This window comes from Dromiciops gliroides, chromosome 2 (genome assembly GCF_019393635.1).
Source record: "Dromiciops gliroides isolate mDroGli1 chromosome 2, mDroGli1.pri, whole genome shotgun sequence".
Taxonomy (NCBI): Eukaryota; Metazoa; Chordata; class Mammalia; order Microbiotheria; family Microbiotheriidae; genus Dromiciops; species Dromiciops gliroides.
Genome location: NC_057862.1, coordinates 361,297,381 through 361,319,376, shown reverse-complemented (window position 1 = coordinate 361,319,376; position 21,996 = coordinate 361,297,381). Strand labels below are relative to the sequence as shown.

The 21,996-nt window shown below is 39.0% G+C and overlaps 1 protein-coding gene across 4 annotated transcripts in view; it reads right to left on the bottom strand.

Moving 5' to 3' along the window:
• PHF20 (PHD finger protein 20) overlaps window positions 1-21,996 on the bottom strand; it is a 116,657-nt gene that overhangs the window by 77,648 nt on the left and 17,013 nt on the right. For all 4 annotated transcript variants that reach the window (XM_043981493.1, XM_043981496.1, XM_043981495.1 and 1 more), the window contains 3 exons: window positions 20,486-20,600; window positions 10,990-11,161; window positions 8,362-8,446 (listed from right to left, as the gene is read on the bottom strand). In XM_043981493.1, coding sequence (XP_043837428.1) covers window positions 8,362-8,446; window positions 10,990-11,161; window positions 20,486-20,568 — 340 coding nt within the window. In that variant the 5' untranslated portion in view covers window positions 20,569-20,600. The remainder of the gene's footprint in view (window positions 1-8,361; window positions 8,447-10,989; window positions 11,162-20,485; window positions 20,601-21,996) is intronic.

Below are 21,996 nucleotides of genomic sequence, written 5' to 3'. Positions count from 1 at the left end.
TTTGTAGCTTAATACTGCTAATAATTCATTTCCATTCAATTTTCATAGAAAGGTGGGGTTTTTTCCCAAATCTTTCTTATCATCATTGTTATGGGACTCCTGGGTACCTCAGAAGTTTTCTGGGGTAAATCAAAGAAACTTCTCCTTGAGAAACTGAACCAAATGTTATGGGCCTAGCACCCCAGAAGTCCTCTGGTATGGACCTAGTACCCCAGAAGTTCTCTGGGGTAAATCAAAGAACCTTCTCCTTGAGAAACTAAACCAAAGGAGGACAGACACACCTAAAGAAATAAGTGGAACCAGATTAGCTCCAGGACCACCACCCTTCATTCCAGTCTCCCCTACCCCATGGGAGATAAGATTAGGTGTGGCTGCTGCCTTTGTGGCATGAGTAGGAGACGGCTTGAGAGATCTGTAGCCACCCCTCACCCAATTCCCCCAGCCTCACCCAGCCACCACCAGCGGGGGATGGTCCTCCCCCAATGAGGGAACTTTCCACAGTCACAGATCACCTCATCCTCATCAGACCACCATCAGTCTTCTATAAAAGTATTTGCCTGTCTCCTGCTCAAGGAGAAAGGTATCTCAGAGAGCCACGCCTCTGTGTCATGTCTTCTTCCCAGGAGAAGTCCAAGGATTTCTCTCGTGGTTTCCTTTCCTTAGAACCTACATAAACTATTATTTTACGCTAATTGGATTTGTGTGTAAGAGGGTGTAATTGTTTAAAGAGGAATTCCTAAGAACCTCTACCCCAAACTCCCACCCAATTTCCTCCATAACAATCATGATAATAATACTTATATAGTTATATGGTTAGCAAAGCACTTTACAAATATTATCTCATTTTATCCTTGCAACAACTCTGGGGGGAAGGGGTAGAGAAGAGTGGGAGGTGCTATTACCATTTTAAAGACAAGTACAACTGAGGCAGACAGAGGTTAAGTGACTTGTACAAGGTCACAAAGCCTGAGGCCAAATGTGAGTTCAGGTGTTCCTGCTTGGTCAAGCACTCTATCACTGTACCACCTAGCTGCCTCTCTCTCTCTCTCTCTCTCTCTCTCTCTCTCTCTCTCTCTCTCTCTCTTTTTTTGGTGAGGCAATTGGGGTTAAGTGACTTGCCCAGGGTCACACAGCTGGTAAGTGTTAAGTGTCTGAGGCCGGATTTGAACTCAGGTCCTCCTGAATCCAGGGCCTGTGCTCTATCCACTGTGCCACCTAGCTGCCTCTTAAACAAGACTATAAATTCCCTAAAGAATAAAAACTCTTTTAATGTTCCTACAAAAGGGAATTAAGTCACATGTTACTTCACTTATTCATAGAAGATCAATCCTCACATTATACAGAAGGCAACAGAAACACAGAAGAAAAATGACTAGTCTAAGATCACAGAGTAAATGTATACTTGAAGAATGCAGCTTCTACTTAAGCATACTGAATTTATTAAGTTACTTTGTTCACCCACAGGAGAGTGACCAGCTCAATCCCAACCACCATCACTTAGCCATTAAAAATTTTATCAGGCTAAAGTCTTCTGGCTCCTCAGAAATCTGTTTTGCAATTTGAATTTGTTTGGGTTTGTTTTTCAAGGAGATAAGGAGTGTCTAGGTCTGAATGGAAAGTAAAAATTCTCACTATCTATATAGTGAGCAGCTAGGCATCACAGTGTGCCACATAGAGTACCAGATCTGTAATCAGGAAGACTCATCTCCCTCAGTTCAAATGTAGCCTCAGACATGTATCAGCTGTGTGACCTTGGACCAGTTACTTAACCCTGTTTGCCTCAGTTTCCTCATCTGTAAAATGAGCAGAAGAAAGACACAGTAAACTACTCCATTATCTTTGCCAAGAAAAGCCCAAATGGGGTCACAAAGAGTCTTACACAACTGAAATGACTGAACAACATCTATGTAGTAGCAGTGCACAGATATTTACTCCCTCTGATGTTAAATTAAGAAACAAGAGGCAGCTCGGTGGTGCAGTGGATAGAGCACAGGCCCTGGAGTCAGGAGGACCTGAGTTCAAATCCGGCCTCAGACACTTAACACTTACCAGCTGTGTGACCCTGGGCAAGTCACTTAACCCCAATTGCCTCACTAAAAAAATAAATAAATAAAACAAACCGCCCCTCCCCCCCCCAAAAAAGAAAAAAGAGGGCAGGGGCAGCTAGGTGGTGCAGTAGATAGAGCACCGGCCCTGGAATCAGGAGGACCTGAGTTCAAATCCAGCCTCAGACACTTAACACTTACTAGCTGTGTGACCCTGGACAAGTCACTTAACCCCAACTGCCTCACTTTAAAAAAATAAAAAGGACTACAGTTTCAAACACTGATAAAAAAATTGATTTATCCTTCATTATCCCTCCACACTTTCTTGGGTACATGGAATTAGTGTAACAGATGTTGGGATAAGGACAAAATAAAAGTAGATTACCACCAACACATAAAAAGTACTCCTGGCATTCCAGAAGGCTGAGGTCCTCAGAATTCTTTTTCAATTAAAACCTTTTTATATAAATACAGAGCTAGGGTTTAAAACAGTTACAATGATCAATTCCCAAGACTGCAAAGAATGAACCCAATTATAATGCTGATATAGGAGGCAAAAAAGGGGTTAACAGAAAAACCTAAGATCCAAGCTCTAATTCAGATATGAGCTCTAAGAGGGATTCAGACCCCAGTTAATGGATAACTTTTAAGTCAGGATGCTAAGTTCTCTTACCCACATAAATCAATACCCATAAGGAGAACATAGGGAGGCAGGCCATGAAGACCTTAGACTATAACAATGATACATTGACAGGGTATAGAAACTCGAACTAGGAATAAATGAAAAATGAAGATATTTTGAAACTAGCTATGGGAATCATAAAGAGACATGCGCAGAAAAGGCCAAATTTGTCCCCAGATTCACCTTATGGCATGTAAATCCCAAAAACACACCTCCATGGAAAAAGGTACCTGCCTCTGGGATTGGCTTAGGACCCCAGGAAGTCCAAATTAGGATAAGCCCTCCCCTGTACCTCCCTAAAGTGGAGATTATTATAATGAAACTGATAATCAATTTATCTATACTATAAATATAACTTTCTATCTTTCCTTATTTGAGAGATACCTTTCTATATTTCTTTTGGTTCTGTCCCTGTGGTCAACAGTCTTTCAATAAAACTTGGGAAACTGAGTCACTGAGTCTTGTAATTCTTTTGGGATGCCTCATGATCAATTTGACCACCCTAAATTCAGGCCACATCAATGCCACTCAGCAATTCAAGAAGGTAGAGAGGCAGAAGGGACCATTACAAACTAATCTATGGACAAGTAAACAACATGGAAACAAATGTCCTGTCATTAGACTAGATCAGCAATTTTCATCAACACTCATGGAACCATAACAATAACCCACATTTATGTAATGTTTTCAGTTTTGTAAAGTCCTTTTTATATAGGCAATCCTTATAACAATGCTTTGAGACAGGCGTGTTGTGTTATTTGTCCTTTGTTCTTGAAGAGGACTGTGACATCGGAGTGATGTCATGATTTGCACTGAACTGGATTTAAGTGAGGCAGGATTGCACAAGGTCACCAGCCTCACTCTCTCCTCCAAAACCATCTGGATCCAGTGGCGAGATATAGATAAGAATAACTGGAGATAGCCCCGGATGTTTAAGATAATTGGGGTTAAGTGACCTGGATCACACAGCTAGTAAGTGTCTGAGGGGAGATTTGAGCTCAGGGCCTCCCAACTTCAGGGCCAATGCTCTATCCACTGAGCCACCTAGCTACCCCTTGGTATTACCTTTTATTTACATTTTGCTGATGAAGAAACAGGCTCTGGGAGATTAAGTGACTAGACAGCTAATAAGTATCTGAGAAGATTTTTCCTCAAGTCTTCTTCATTTCATGTGCCAGTACTCTCTCCACTAGAGCAGCCTGCCTGTTCAATCACAGAATTACAAAACTGAAAGGAACCTTGGAAATCATCTAGCCAAGGACTCTTATGTTTTTGTGCTATGGACCCCCTTGGCAGTCTTGTAAAGTATATAAAGCTCTTTTCAGAACAATGTCTTTAAATGTACAAAATAAAATACATAAGATTACAAAGGAAACTAATAATATTGAAATAAGGAATTCATTTCCCACCCTCCAAGTTCAGACCCCGTGAAATCTATCCAAGGACCCCATGGAAGTCCATGGACCCCAGATTAAGAGCCTCTGATCAAGTCCAATCCTTAATTTTACAGAGAAAGAAACTAAGGTGAGTAGAAACCAGAGGGACTAGGTCCAAAGTTACAGTCAATTAGTTCAATAGCAAAGGAAGAGTCCATGTTTCATCTAGAAAATTAAATCCTATAATCATATGGTCTCCTTTTCACTGCAGCCAAGTAAGTATTTATTTTCCAAATAACATAATTTATTCTACCTTGCAAACAGGATGCCTTCGCTTTTCTTTTTGTGAGTTACCCTTGTCCCAGTAGGTATTGCCTCTTGCCATCAGATAAGAAGAACACCTAATTCTAGCTCCACAATTACTCACCCATTTAAAAGGGAGGAGCCCTACCTTAACACCTATGAGTTAATCTTCTGTCTATTTGCAAGGCAGTATTAATGGTTCCAACTACTCCATTTCCAAATATATAATCAAACACAGTAAGTAGAAAGTAGAAAAACTGCTTAGTAAGAAACCAGACCTATCAAGCTACCATGAGTGCCCAGTTTGTCTCTAGCACCACAGACAATGATCTGTAGCAGCAGATAAGCAGCTATTGAAGATTTCCCTGAGTCTTCTGAGACTGGCACAGTGCCCAGCATTGGGGCTGCACACAACAAGTACCTATTAATATTTATTAAATCGGGAATGGGAGAATGCTGAACTTTGCAGGTGGCACAGCAACTGGTAACCATATTTTCCTCCTGTCACCAGTGGAGAGGGGCCTAGCAATAGAAGCAAAGGGGTCAGGGATCAACCACATAAGGTTTCCTGATCTATGGGCCCTAGAGAACACCTGTCAAGTTATCCAAAATACACTACCCATCAACGTTAACAAGGCTACAGGGATTTTTTAAAATAATCACAGGTCACATTTCTGCAACACCCTACCTAAGAGGGAGACAATAACAGCGGCTCACATTTATGTAATGGTTTTCTCAAAACAACCCTAAAAGGAGTTATACAAGTGTTATTACCCAATTTTAGAGGTGAGGAAACTGAAACACTGAATCTATTGCTCAAACCCAGCTTGTCTTAAATTTTAAGTCCAATATTCTTAACCCTATTTTACATTAAGGAAACAGAGATCCAGAAAAAGGAGGTAACTTCACCATACCTTATGACTAGTAGCTTCAGGACCAGAAATGAAACCCCAGTCTTCTCATCCCTGGCCCAGTGACATTACTACCTCTCAACCCACAAATGCTAAGGAAGAAAGAGATTTAAACTCAGTTATAGCTACATAAGTTCATTTCGCTATTATAAAATTAATCATGTCTATCAATTTTTTCTGCACCTTTCAAGATAAGGTAACCAGATAAGCCTTAGATTTCCCAAGTGCGAATCCTTTCAGTGGATGATCTTGTCAAAGTCTAGCTTTCTGAAGGACCTCCACTCGACCAAGCAGACTCAGCCTCGTCCCACCAACTAGTGATATTTATAACTCTGGAAGTACCAATTTCCTTTAATAAAGGACTAACTTACAAACTCAGGAAGGCAAGTAATGCATTCAAAGGACAAATGTGAGTGATTATAGAGATTCTCTGCATCACACTTTACCTTCTCCCACCAGATATTACTGTCAAAACCCACCACTTCTGATTATTATTTAAATGGTGATTTTTCTCTTAGAGACTATTTTTCCCCCTTTCCATTAGTGTCAAGTAATATCCATGTGACACATTAAAATAAGTCAGAGTGGCACAATGTCTAATCAGTAACAGAGAGAAATACAACCCCCAGATAGTGACTGACCTACTTCAAAGTTTAGTGTGTATTAAGTGAACCACAGCTGTTAAATCACAATTTCCACAAATTTATAAAATACAATTTCATAGAATGGCATTAACAGACTATTTTCAATAGGATGCCTAATCATTAAGTCAAAACCAAAAATTATCAATAACACTCCAGATGTGTTCCCCAAAATTACAGTTCTGCATCTTATTTCCCAGCTACTGTCTCCTCTTCACTGTAAAGACCCTCTATAAAGGGGGCAGCTAGATAAAGTACCGGCCCTGGATTCAGGAGGACCTGAGTTCAAATCTGACCTCAGACACTTGACACTAGCTGTGTGATCCTGGGCAAGTCACTTAAACTCTCATTGCCTCACAAAAAAAATAAAAAAGAAAGAAAGAAAGATCCACTTTAAAAAGGCTATTCATCTTCTGGTTATCCCTAACATTACCACTGATACCTCCCCACTCTCAACCACTAAGGAGGATCCTAATGAATTTATGGAATTCCAGACAACAGTACTTCATAAAAGCCTATTCTAAGGCAAATGTCTTCTCTATTTGTGTTAGTTCTTACCAGTTATCTAAAGGAAACCTATTTGGCAGAAATCAAAACTTACAAAACAAACACAGCAAAATGACCCATTTTATATTACCATATATTATTGTGGGTTCAAATGAATTATTATTAACAATGAGAAGCATCACCATCGGAAGATATTTTCTAAATCACCCCTCTATGCAGTTAAGGCAGCAGTCCTCAAACATTTTGGTCACAGAACTCCATTATTCTTTTAAAAATTACTAAGGAGGGGCAGTTAGGTGGTGCAGTGGATAGAGTACCGGCCCTGGAGTCAGGAGGACCTGAGTTCAAATCCAGCCTCAGACACTTAACACTTACTAGCTGTGTGACCCTGGGCAAGTCACTTAACCCTCACTGCCCCACAAAAGAAAAAAAAATTACTGAGGACCTCCCAAAGAGCTTTTATTTATGTGGGTTATATCTAGCAATATTTACCATATTAGAAGTTAAAATGTTAGCAGTATTATATAAATAGTTTTGACTTCAGGGACCCCCCTAGAGGTCCCCAGACTATATTTTGTTAAGGCTAGAGTTGACCTCAGAAGTCATCTAATGCAAACTCCTAATTTTACAAAGGGGGAAAACAGGTTCAGAATGACTTGCTCCAAAGTCACAGTCAGTTAATACAATAGCAAACAAGAATCCAAATTTCATCTGTAAAAACATCATTCTGTTAAGTGTGAAATTGTTCCAGTTCACCTAATTAAAAGAAAAGGGAAGGGGGCAGCTAGGTGGTGCAGTGGATAAAGCACTGGCCCTGGATTCAGGAAAACCTCAGTTCAAATCTGGCCTCAGACACTTGACACTTACTAGCTGTGTAACCCTGGGCAAGTCACTTAACCCCAATTGCCTCACCAAAAAAAACAAAAACAAACAAAAAAAGTGTAATAAAAGCAGGATTTAGACTAATATGATCCATACAGAAAGTTATAAAACAAATTTGCATTTTTAAAGGTAAAATTAGAAAGCAAGGGCGGCCCCAAAGCATCTGCCTATCAAAACCTGAAGAAGCAGTATGATACAGTAGATGGGGCTCTGGACTTGGAATTACGAAGCCATTATTAGCTGCAACCCTAGGTAAGTCATTTAACTACTATGTGCCTGACTTTCCTCATCTGTAAAATGAGGGAATTATACTAAATGCCCTGTAAGGTCCCTCCAGCTCTAAATCTATGATCCTATGGTCTACTTTAAACAAGGGTAGATAGTAGCTCTCCTTGGTTTCCATGCTTCATAAACCCAAAGGTAGAGTCATGCAATTCAATAGCCACTACTGAAAGCTGTTTGGAGTGTCATCCATTTCTCTTAGGAAAGGAGGACCTGACTCGCGCAGCAAATTACAGAATACTGTTTGAAGCTGGCAGGGGCACATTTTACAAGCAGACTTTCCTGATTCCCTCTAGAGCTTCATGTCTTCCCTTCCAAAATATTACAATAATTTTGCAGGAGGAAAAAGCAAAACAGAGAAAACTTAGGAAAAATAATTTGCCCAAGAACAGAAGTGAGTTTATGAGACACCAAGGACTAGAATCTAGGTTTTCTGACACCTAGATGCAAACTGTTTTCATAGCCCTGTATTTACTTTGGCTACATAGGGAGATGTATGAAGTTTCCATTTAAATAACAATATTTTAACCATCTTATCCACTTCTCATTTTTGAGTTTAACCTGGGATGAAGGGCTTTAGATTCCTCACATCTTCCTCTTTTGCCCACCTTGGAGGTAAATGTTTGCAGAGAATCCACAGTCCATTTCTATTCTTTTTAACTCCTTTATACCTCAAACAAAAACTGAAATTTAAAGTGAAGCATACCAACAAAACAAATAATAATGCCTTACCATCCTTGTTAACAGCAGTAACTTTGGCTGGGTAAAACCGACAATCAGACCAACAAGCAAGTACTTGCTCGTTTATATGAAATTCCTACAAAAATAAGAGATTGTTACCAACACAACTATAGCATTTCAACAATACAGTTTAAGTGCTTCAAAATAATCACTTTACATTTCTAACTATGACTTTTTAAAATATGTTTAAAAGCTTCAGAATAACCCATCTGGGGCAGCTAGGTGGCGCAGTGGATAGAGCACTGGTCCTGGATTCAGGAGGACCTGAGTTCAAATCCAGCCTCAGACATTTGACACTTACTAACTGTGTGACCCTGGCCAAGTCACTTAACCCCAACTGCCTCCCCAAAAAATAAAAATTAAATTAAAAAAAAAAAAGAATAACCAATCCATTTCAGCTTGAGAAAAATAGCATTAAAAGAATACTCACTTGTAAAACATCTTTTCTCCAAAGGAATCATTTTGAAATCAGAGGTTCTAGGTCTATATATTCGAACTCTGGACTCTGACCCTACTGTGTGACTCTAACACAAGTCATGTAATCTCTATGGTTCCCAATATCCTCATATATAAAATGATGACACTTAAGTCTCTTTCAATGTGAAAGCTATGTATACTTTATCAATTCTTAAAACCTCCTTCTAAGTTAGAGAAGGGTCAGAAATTCTAATTGGATTAAGTGACAATATGGAAGAAAAGGATAGGAATAGCTTGCCCATGATCAGAAGCAGAGCTAGAGGGGCGGCTAGGTGGCACAGTGAATAAAGCACCGGCCCTGGATTCAGAAGTACCTGAGTTCAAATCCAGCCTCAGACACTTGCCACTTACCAGCTGTGTAATCCTGGGCAAGTCACTTAACGCCCACTGCCCCGAAAAAAAAAAAAAAAAAAGAAGCAGAGCTAGAAACAGAACCCAAAGCTGACTCCACAACATACCACTACCACTGTGAACAATTTATTGCTTCAAAGGTTACCATAACTGTTGTTATTGCTGCTAAAAACAGGAATAATTCCTAAGACTTTTACAGTATTATTAATAATTACTGCAATAATACTTCCAAAGACTATTCTTTTTTTTTTAATGAGGCAATTAGGGTTAAGTGACTTGCCTAGGGTCACACAGTGAGTAAGTGTAAAGTTTCTGAAGTTGGATTTGAACTCAGGTCCTTCTGAATCCAGGGATGGTGTTCTATCCACTACGCCACTACTTATCCCCTGAAGACTGTTCTTACTATTTTCGGTATGACTGCATGCATTGGGCTAGCATTTAGAAATATGAATATAATCAATGTAAATCTACTCAAGGTCTGGTAATGTTCCTATTTAAGAGTCTAGAAAAAGGAACTTTTACATAGTAGGTACTCAATAAATGATGAATGAATGAATGATAATATAAATATGTTTTCAGCAAAAGAATATGGGTCCAAGGGAAGCTAAGTGGCATAGTGGATAAAGCACCAGCCCTGGATTCAGGAGGACCTGAGTTCAAATTCAGCCTCAGACACATGACACTTACTAGCTGTGTGGCACTGGGCAAGTCACTTAACCCTCACTGCCCCCCCCCCAAAAATGGGTCCAAGAATCTAGAAATAGGTTTTTGTCCTTGCTCTGCTAGTAACTATGTTATCTCTAAGCAAGTTATAATCTTTCTATACCTCAATTTCTTCACCTGTAATATGGAGATAATACCTGTTTCTCAGAGGTAAAAATCATCACTTATGATACAAGGTAGGACTCATGACAGAAGTTCAGGAAGCCAACTGAAGCTTCTGGCTAAAATGGGTTTTAAAAATTGTCTAGGGGGCAGCTAGGTGGCACAGTGGATAAAGCACCGGCCCTGGATTCAGGAGAACCTGAGTTCAAATCTGACCTCAGCCAGTTGACACCTACTAGCTGTGTGACCCTGGGCAAGTCATTTAACCCTCATTGCCCAGCCCCGCCCCCAAAAAAAAGACTATCTTTAGGGGCAGCTAGGTGGCGCAGTGGATAGAGCACCAGCCCTGGAGTCAGGACTACCTGAGTTCAAATCCGGCCTCAGACACTTAACACTTACTAGTGTGTGACCCTGGGCAAGTCACTTAACCCCAATTGCCTCACTTAAAAAAAAAAAAAAAAGAATTGTCTATAGGGGGTAACTAGGTAGTGCAGTGGATAAAGCACTGGCCCTGGATTCAGGAGGACCTGAATTTAAATCCAGCCTCAGACACTTGACACATACTAGCTATGTGACCCTGGGCAAGTCACTTAACCCTCAATGCCCCACGCCAAAATAATAATAATAATAATTTTCTATAGAAATAAAATACTTAGGGTATGCCTCCCTAGTAATACAGACAACCAAGAGTTTTGGGTTTTTTTAATTTAAAAGTTTTGTTCCACATCATGCACCTCAAATGACCATCTGGTAAACTTTATCAACCACAACATTTGAATTTGGGAAAAACATGACCAACAGCCTCAGGATCAAATATCTTGTCCTTGTGACAAGAAGAAGATAGGAGATACTGCGTCTTTAGCGAGTTATTTGGACTAGTCCAAGAGTAAATATATACTGCCAACTTGCTAGCAACCATCATGTTCTGGCAATGAAAAGTCACAAAATGCATAATTTTCTACTCACAGAAGATCCTTCTTCCTCATGTAACCCTTCTTTCCTTAACTGTATTTTCTCTAATGGACGTAAATAAGGACTGTCCCAGCAGAACCATTCATCATAACGATGATTCCAACGTTTGAAATGGATGAGTACTTTCCCTTCTTCATAGTCAATTTCCTGTATATGAGCTGGATACCTAAGTCAAAAGAAAAAATATTTTTAAAAATCAAAATTTTAGAATACTATTTAAAGTTAGAATATTTAAAATATAAACTTTCAAACTGATCAAGCCATTCTGGAAAAGAATTTGGAACTATGCCCAAAGGGCTATAAAACTGTGCATACACTTTGACCTAGCACTAGCACTATCAGGTCTATACCCCCAAAGAACTTAAAGAAAAAGGAAATGGATCTATATCTATCTATCTATATCTATATACATACATACATATGCAAAAATACTTATAGCAATTCGTTGTATAGAGACAAAGAATTGGAAATTAAGGGCATATACACCACTTGAGGAATGAATGAACAAGTTCTGGTAGAGGATTGTGATGGAATACTATTGTGCTATAAGAAATGATGAGCAAGATGCTCTCAGAGAAACCTGGGAAGACTTAAATGAACTGATGCAAAGTGAAATGTACAGAACCAGAAAAATATTGTACACAGTAACAGCAATACTCATGATGCATGGAGATTTTCAAAATTGTCCAATCTGTGAGATAAACCACGGAGGCAAAGCTTTGAGTCAATGTCACTTTACTAAAGGGTCCATGCTCCCTCTAATGAAGTGGACTTTCGATCTTCCTCACAATCTGAAATACCACCTTCCTCCAGAGTCTTGGTTTTATAGTGCTTGACATTATATTGTCTTGAATAATACAGGAGGAACAGGCCAAAAACACAGCATCTGAATGGTGGCTAGACCTTGGCCCTAACTCTCCAGGAAGGTAATACAGAATCCCACTGGCTGACAAACAAACTAGTGAACAGACTTTAACAGACCTATCTTGACCTTCCAGGAGGTCCTACCAAAGTCAATGAGTAGGCTCATGGGGTTAGAATGATGGGCAGTTGTCAAAACATCTACATGGACCAAGGGGCTGGTAGCAGGGCAGGCTGCAGGCAGGCAAGGTATAGCTCAAATTAGCAAGCTCAGCATCTGAAAGCTGCTAGCTGTTTGCCTATCTGCCTCACCAGTCTATAAACTCTGTCTTCCCCACTAAGCCAATCTGTGAGGGCCTGCTCCTCCCCAACTGCTTCTCCCAAACTAGCAAGAAACGAGATTAAGAAGACTCCTTTCAATTTAACAACAAAACAGGGTTTATTTCTAAGAATACACTTAGAGATAAGGATAAAGAAAAATAGGACAATACAACCTGACTGCATTTAACTTTCTCTTTTTTTTTTCAATTAAACAAAAACAGGGTTTATTGAGGTGGAACAAATTTAGAGATAAGGACAAAGAAAAAGTAAACTATATGACCCGAAACCTCCAGCCAAAGAACTCAACTGCTTCCTATCCCCTGTGCATGTGGCTGGCCCCTGCTGCCGCCACCTGAGCCTCACTGGGACCAGTTTGCCTCAGCTCTACCCTCTCTAGCTTGCTGCTTGCGCTTTCTCTTGTCTCCTCCCTCACCATCAGTCGCCCCCTTGTCTCTCCTTCTCTTCTCCATTGGTCCATGTCTCCCTCCGTCTCCTTTCTCAGTCCTCCCCTGCATCTCCTTCTTCACTCCTCCTACTGACCCCCTTTCACTACTCCTGCTGCTTTTTAAAACCCCTTTTCTCTCAGAAACCCCTGGCTGGCAGCCCACTCACACCAAGCTAATTCGTTGGCACCCCCAGGCCGCGCCAAAGGCCAGTTTGGGGCACAGAGACTCCTTGCTGGGAACCCTGAGCCCTGCCTGAGGCTTCCCATACGTATCCCCACTGGGCTTAGGGCACCAGAGGCTAATTTTAGCCTCTTACAAAGGTCACTCATTGGCTACATGCTCATGGTCCTCTCCCCATACTGGGCAATAGAGGTATGACAAGGGACAGAGGAGCAATAAAAATATCTGAGGAACTTTCCATGTAATTGAGTCACCTTTGCCACCCTGGGCTTAGTTACCATAATAAGAAAACAAAAGGGTAGAGGTCCTCTAGGTTAGTTTCCTATAACTAAGCAAGTGAACTTATAATATGCCATTCACAGCTTTGAGGCCTAATCTAATATCCGATCTTATAATCACAAGCCCTATGGAATCATATCAAAATGATTAGTACTAACTGGAAGAAAATAGGGATCCAATTAATCATCTACCCTAGACAATCAACTGTGGATGACTCAGCTCTTGTCAGAAATAAAATGATCCAAGAGAATTCCAAAGGACTTATGGTGAAAAATGCTATCCATTTCTGAAGGAAGAACTCACAGAGTCTTAATGCAGACTGAAGCATACTTTTTTTTTTACCTTCTTTATTATTTGGGAGTTTTTTGGTTTATGTTTTCTTTGGCAACATGGCTAATATGGAAATGTTTTGCATGACTGAGCTATGTAATCTACATCAAATTACTTGCCTTCTCAAGGAGGAGAGGAAAAGAATTTTGAACTCAAAATTTTATAAAACAAATGTTAAAAATTTTTATTTGCATGTAATTGAGAAGAAAATTAAATGTAAAAAATACATGTGATCAGGGGCAGCTAGGTGGCACAGTGGATAAAGCACCGGCCCTGGATTCAGGAGTACCTGAGTTCAAATCCGACCTCAAACACTTGACACTTATTAGCTGTGTGATGCTGGGCAAGTCACTTAACCCCCATTGCCCTGCAAAAAAACAAACAAAAAAAACCACAACCATGTGATCCCCCTGGGTCCAGGGCGGATGCTTTGTCCACTGTGTCACCTACCTGCGTTATGATGACATCTTTACAGTTAAATTGGGGTTGAGGGGAATGCACTGGGGGATGGGGAAGGCCAGAGGTAGTATGGGGTGAAATCCCACATGAAAGAAACAGGAAAAGGCTTATGGAGTGGGGGAAGAGATGGGGGAGGAGCAGGGCAGTAAATGAATTTTACACTCATCAGAAAAGACTCAAAGACTTTAGTCTCAGAGTTGCCTCAAGGAGGGATTAACTAACACACACACACCCCAATTGGGTGGAGTAATCTATTTAATCTGGGCAATAAATGAGCCTAACACTCATCAGAATTGGCTCAAAGACCTAAATCTCATCAGACCTGCCTCAAGGAGGGAATAACATACACACTTAATTGGGTGGAGTAATCTATCTAACCCTGCAGGAAAATAGGAGGAGAAAGAGATAAAGAAAGAGGTGCAAAAGAAGGGAGGGCAAATTGGGGGAAGGGACAGACAGAAGCAAATCCCTTTTGGGGGGGGGGGGTGAGGCAGTTGGGGTTAAGTGACTTGCCCAGGGTCACACAGCTAGTAAGTGTTAAGTGTCTGAGGCTGGATTTGAACCCAGGTACTCCTGACTCCAGGGCTGGTGCTCTATCCACTGCTCCACCTAGCTGCCCCTAGCAAATCCCTTTTGAAGAGGGATAGGGTGAAAGAAGATAGATAATAGAGTAAATATCATGGGGAAGGGAATAAGATGGAGGGAAACAGTTAACAATAGTAATTGTGAAAAAGAGAAAAGGGGGAAAATTATACAAAAAATGTTTATAGCAACACTTTATGGTGGTTAAGAATAGGGAATCAAGGGAATGTCTATCAATTGAGGAATGACTGAAGAAGTTGTGGTTTATGATTGTAGTGGAATGGTATTGTGCTATAGGAAATGACAAACAGGATGATATAGAAAAACCTGGAAAGACTCATATGAACTGATGTATAATGAAGTGAGCAGAACTGGGAGGACACTTTGCATAGTGACAGTAGTATTGTTCTATGAGCAATTGTGAATGACTTAACTACTCTCAGCAATACAATGATCCAAGACAATCCCAAGGGACTAATGAGGAAGCATACTATCCACTCCCATAGAAAGAACTGATAAAAAGAGCACTTGTGGATTGAACATATATAACCTATATCAGACTGGTTGATGTCTTGTGGAGGGGGGAGGAAAGGGAGAGAGGGAGAAAAATTTGGAACTCTAAATATTATGAAAATGAATGTTGAAAAGTACCCTTACATATAACTGGAAAAAATAAAATCAATGTTTGTTGCAAAAAATGAATGCATGTGTATGTGCACATATAATGTGTATATATGTATGTATATTTTATAAATAAAATCAAGATTTCTGTATGAAGATTAAAAATATACTTAAAATAAGATTTGTCAGTTCCTTATAAACTTAAGTGTCACATTTTTATTTCAAGTGTTTAAATTCATGGAATCTTTTTTTTTTTTTTAGTGAGGCAATTGGGGTTAAGTGACTTGCTCAGGGTCACACAGCTACTAAGTGTTAAGTGTCTGAGGCCAGATTTGAACTCAGGTACTCCTGACTCCAAGACCGGTGCTCTATCCACTGCGCCACCTAGCTGCCCCTATTTCAAGTGTTTAATGCAAATTTTCCATTGTTAACTTCTTTCCTCCTTAATATCTGGACATACTACTGTTAGTTGTACAAAAGTTTCATTTTCTCGCTTATAATTTCCTTTAATTAAATCTTTAAAAATTCATCTCATCTCTACATCTGTTAAAAATATAAAACAACTGGGCAGCTAGGTGGCACAGTGGATAAAGCACCGGCCCTGGATTCAGAAGGACCTGAGTTCAAATTCTGCCTCAGACACTTGACACCTACTGGCTGTGTGACCCTGGGCAAGTCACATGACCCTCATTACCCCGCCAAAAAAAAGAATTACAACTTTTGCACACAGTTCATTTAGAATAAAATGGTCTTTAAAATATATATATATATATATATATATATAAAACAACTTCTTAACCTTTATTTTATTTATTTGTTTGTTTTTTTTGGTGAGGCAATTGGGGTTAAGTGACTCGCCCAGGGTCACACAGCTAGTAAGTGTCAAGTGTCTGAGGCCAGTTTTGAATTCAGGTCAGAGCTCTCTATCCACTGTGCCACCTAGCTGCCCCTTAACCTTTATTTTTAAAGGATTTGATGATTGATCCATTTGGAATATGATATATGTTAAAAGATTTCAGTATTTTCCCAATTTTTTTTGCCAACAAATTCAATTTTCCCAATAATTTTTTGCTGAATACACAACTGTATGCTAGTAATAGTCATTCTCCTGATAAGCAGTCAACGAATAGAAATAATTTTCACTAATCACAAGAAAATATATTTAAATGTATAACAGAGAAACGGAAATGTTTTTAAAAGTGACATTCTATTTAACTATTCTATTAACATTCTATTTAACAATTCTATTCAAACTGGCAAAGAAATAATCAAAAGGAACACTGTTAGATTACTTGAGAATGGGTAACTGGTCTAGGCTTTTTAGAAAGCAATATGGAATTATACAAAGTATCACAAAAATACAGATAACACTTGACCCAATGGTCCAACTATAAGGAGTATACCCCAAGGAGGGTACTGATGGAGAAGGGGAAAAAAAAAAGACCTTATGCAAAAATTCTGGAAATAAACTAAAGTTCTATCATTGGGGAATGTTTGAACAAATGGTACATAAATGCAATTCAGGGATTCTTAACCTGGGGTCTATAATGTTTCCAAAAATATTTTGATAATAATATTTCATTATAATTGGTTCCCTCTATAATCCTAAGTATATTGTATTTTTATGCATTTAAAAACATTCTGAGAAGGGCTCTATAGGTTTCACCATATTGCCATAAGAGTCCATGACCCAAAAAAAGGTTAAGAACCTATAATGTGGGCAGCTAGGTGGCGCAGTGGATAAAGCACCGGCCATGGATTTAGGAGGACCTGAGTTCAAAGCCGGCCTCAGAAACTTGACATTTACTAGCTGTGTGACCCAGAGCAAGTCACTTAACCCTTACTGCCCCGCAAAAACAAAAACAAAAACAAAAACAAAAAAACCTATAATGTAATGGAAATATAACTTCATAATAAACAATGAGCATGAAAAACTTTTTAAAAAGAAAGGAATACAAATATGAAGTGATGCAGAACAAAGAAAACAGATTCAGAAGAATATATATATTGACTATTACTGGAATGACAACAGCAGAAATATATGTCTTCATGGTAATAGTCAATGTGGATATAAATGTATTTTGTATATATACACACACATATACACATATATATGTATATACACACATATGTATACACAATGCAGTTCAGGAAAACAAGGATAATGTATAAATACGTTAAAGCCAGCATATACTTTTTTGTGTTGGTCTTTTTTTTTTGGTGAGGCAATGGGGGTTAAGTGACTTGCCCAGGTCACACAGCTGGTAAGTGTCAAGTGTCTGAAGCCGGATTTGAACTCAGGTACTCCTGACTCCAGGGCCGGTGCTTTATCCACTGTGCCACCTAGCCACCCCCACCAATATAATTTTTTTCTTTTTTTTTTTGGTGAGGCAATGGGGGTTAAGTGACTTGCCCAGGGTCACACAGCTAGTACGTGTCAAGTGTCTGAGGTTGGATTTGAACTCAGGTCCTCCTGAATCCAGGGCTGGTGCTCTATCCACTGTACCATCTAGCTGCCCCACAATATCATTTTTAAAATGACAATTTAACCCAACTAATCTATTTTATTCAAAGTCATCCCAATCTAGTTATTAAAAAGTTATTTTACTGAGTTAGAAACAATAATAAAATTCATTTGGAAGAACAAAAGGTCAATAACTTCAAAGAAACCAGGAAAAAAAATGATGTAAAGGCAATAGATTCAGCAATGACAGACCTTAAAATATATTATGAGGAGAGAGCATTATTGAAGTGTAAAATGGATAATTTCAATTACTTTAAATTAAAATTTTCGGGGCAGCTAGTGGCACAGTAGATAGAATGCTGAGTCTAGAGTCAAGAAGACTAAAATTCAAATCCAGCTTTTGATATGTACTGTCTGTGTGACAAGGAATAAGTCATTTAATCTCTGTTTGCCTCAGTTTCCTCAAGTGTAAAATAGGGATAATAATAGCACCTATCTAATCTAATCTATTAGAATCTCCCAGGGTTCTAAGGTTCAAATGAGATAATAATTAGAAAAGCACTTAGCACAGTGCCTAGCACACAGTAAGCATTACATAAATGTTTATTCCCCACCCCCTCAGTAGAAAGTATATTGAAAAGAATTGATAAAAAAACAAGGCATCAATTAATAAAGTAAAATATATTAGTCACTTCCTTGCCAATAGGAAAAAAGCATACTGATGATCATTTAACCTTTTGATGATTCAGAGTCATCATTACGATCAATTATTATGCTGTGTAATGAAAAGTACAATGGTCTCAGAACTACAAGGGACCTAAGGTCACCATTCTAAGCCCTACCCAAATCACAAACCCTAACCACTACACCCAGAGTAAATGATCACCTCAAACCTCTGGTAAGACCTCTACACTACAAAGAAACTACCCCATTAAGCAGCCCCATTCCATTTCTCTACATTTCCAACTGTTCAGAAGTCTGAGGGGGCTTTTCATTATTTTGAATTGTATCCTTATAATACTGGATTGAATCGACAGTGAATTTATATAAAAATTCAACATGGTACTTTCAAAGATGTTCTGCTTGTCTGTTTTTCCTTTTAAACTGAAATTCATTTTTCTTCATTTAAAAATATAGATTTGTATTTATTGGACTTAACCTAGAATGTGTTCAGCTGAATATATTCTTTCTGTTAACTTGATTTCCTGTTACTTTCATCTTTTTCAGCAATAGACCTTATTGCAAAAGCAAATACTGAGAAGCTAAATCAGTCTTCTAAGCTGTTGAGGGGTTTTTATGTACCAAAATCATCAGTGTTCTTTGACTTTTATCAGAACTCTTTTTTGGTATTTATAATCACTTCAAATTCCTAGTCCCGACTCAACCTTCTTTTCCTGATCATTAGCTTAATCTAATTCCTAATTTTCTAATGGAAACACTGCCACCTTGTGGACCTGAGATTATTACCACAGAAGACCAAACACCAGGGTGATATCCGGTCTATCAAGGGCTAATTTCCTTATTAGGATCATAGAGCTGTCAATGGAAGGCACCCCCAAGGCTACCTAATCTAACTCTCTGACTTTACAAAGGAAGTACCTGAGTCCAGAGAGGAAAAGTGAATGTTCAGAGTTACACAGGCAGTTAGCAGCAGAGCTGGAATTGAACCGAAGTCCTCTGATTCCAAACCTAGTGTTCTTTCCACTTATCTGCATTAGCCTATGAATATCTTACTACGATAAAATTCTGGATGCTAGTTAATTAAGGTTTCCTATAAGAACAAATATCTAAGGGCAAGGAAAAGAAAAAGAAAACATATTAAATAAGGAAGACTTTCTAGAAGCTATCCTGAGCTAGGTCTGGATTCTGGGATAAAGGTGAAGGAAGACCAAGGAACAACAGGAACAACAGTAAAGAAGTGCTGATGGGTAAGGCTTGAAAAAAAAACGATGTTAGGGAAATCTGACAGGTTAGTAAGGGAGAAAGGAAGGTGCAGTGTTTCTGAAGTCCTAGAACTGCACTGCGCTGTGACCATCTTAGGCACCTGTTATGCTACTTTTGAGTATTTAGTTTGTACCCCCTCTTACACACATATTATTCCATTTGTATTACAGTTATTTGTGTGTTTTCTCTGTGTTGTATTCCCTGATTATTATGTAAACTTCGCAAGGGCAGGAGCTGTGAGGTAGTGGAGAATCAACCAAACAACAAACAGTTATGAAGCTCTGACTTGGCACCAGATAGAATGCTAGTTATGACATCAAGCTATCTGCCAGGGTCAGACACTTCTGAGCTGAGCCATATAATCCATGATAAAGCCATGATATCTAGTCCCTAAACCTATGGGAGCCTCTATTTTTTAATTTGTACAATAGGAATAACAAAGCTTGTTTTAACTAATAAGGTTTGTAGTGAGCAAAGGATTTTGCAAACCTTAAAGTAGTATGTAAATGTGAATTTGTTATTATTATTATCATCATTACTATTACTCCTCTCTTCATCCTCCCTTCTGACAAACACCTATCATAGTACTCTACTTTACTTAGATACTTTGAAAAATATAAGAGGAAAAATGGAGAACACCAGAAAGGGAGAGTGTAGAAAAAGAAGATAATGGACTGAGTTTAAGACAGGTGAGATAAAAGCAAGAATAGGACATTCAAATGAAACCAACAAGTTGATCTTCTTGGCCCTGACACATGAGAGTGGTCTGGGTGTGATATAAATGATTTAGTAGGTCCTTCCTTGCCCTACTGAAGTGATCTGTAAACCAAACGCTCTGAGGACCAAAGATTCTTTAAATAAAAACTGTTTTTGTAATTTCCTTTCTATACATCACTGAGAAACACAACTCAAGGAAGAGATCTAGCTACAATTCTGGAAAAACCTAGGCATACAAAGCCCCTCTTACTTTAGAGAAAAAAAATAAAAGGAAAGGATAAAATACCAGTTTTTTAATCTGTCACGGGCCTCCAACTGTGCTCCCACCTCAAAGCTGATCCCTCTTCTGTTTGGTGGATGCTTTGTCATTTTGGGTCATCAACAAGGTTGCTTTTCTTCTCCTGAAAAGCCAATTAAATATTTATGAAAACATCTCATAATCTACTCAAAGTATATCAATAACACAAACTGGCAACAACACAAGCTTCAGGAAAACAAGGAAAATAGAAAGTATATGGAATTTCACTTGTTACTTATTCCCTTTTCTACCATTTTCTTCCCCTCTACCTTTAAATATGCTAGGCTCAAAATGCACCTGCCTCCTTTCTTTGCAAGAATGAGGAACCATGGGTGGGGAAGAATACATACACTAGCTTTAGAGTGGAAAGAGACCTTAGGGGTCAAATCATCTAGCCCACCCCCTCATTTTACACTTGAGTAAACTGAGGCCCAGAAAAATAAAATGACTTGTCCAAAGTCAAACAGGAGTTGATTGGCAGAGTCAGCACTCAAATCCAGGTCCTCTGATTCCAAATGCAGCACTTTCCCCACTATTCTGATGCTCTAATTTCTATTACACTGCTCTCACTGCCAGTTTGTCAAATTCCATTCCTGTGCTGCGTAAGTTTTGCTCAAACTCCATTTTTTCCCCTCCTTTTTTTTGTTATAAGGTCTAGTTGGGAGAGAAAGGAAGAGACATTCAAAAATGAAAGTGACTGAGAAACAAAAGATAAGCAATAATGTTTTTGAATGCTCAGTTCTCTCTAAACCTAGATATGTTATCAGACCCTTACCTGGGTTCCCCTAGCCTTCCATTTGCTATGTTCATCAGCTGCTTCTCCTCCCTTACCACTTTCCTTCTTTATCACTCTCTAATCAGTATTTATCACTCTACTATCCTCACTTGTGACCATCTGCTGATCAAATAACAATTTCTTCTGTTCTTCTCAACTATGGAACTCCTCCTGGACCTATGTGGGACATAAGAATCAGCTAAATTTCTTACTGTCAAGAGTTACAAAACAAAGTGCTATACAAGGTCTCATAGAGGAGGTCATTCATTACGAACCTATGGGATCAGGGAGACCTGAAGTCAGGAAGATTCATCTTCCTGATTTCAAATTCAGCTTCAGCCTCTTACTAGCTCTGTGACCCTGGGCAAGTCAATTAACCTTGCTTGCCTCAGGTTACTCATCTGTAAAAACTGAGCTGAAGAAGAAAACAGGAAACTCCAGTATCTTTGCCAAGAAAACCCCAATTGGGGTCACAAAGAGTTGGATATTACTGAAAAAAAGACTGAACATGTATATACATGTGAGTCTATATGTTATTCTCATACATATATAACAGATCACGTGACAGAATAACTTCAAAAGGAAAGGGTCACCAAAAAAATATATTTCTTCTTTGTCATCCGTTAATATTTAGTTCTATTTTGTTAAATCCTAAGAACTCATGCTTTAAATCTATCCCTTAAAACCCTATTACTGGGGCAGCTAGGTGGTGCAGTGGATAAAG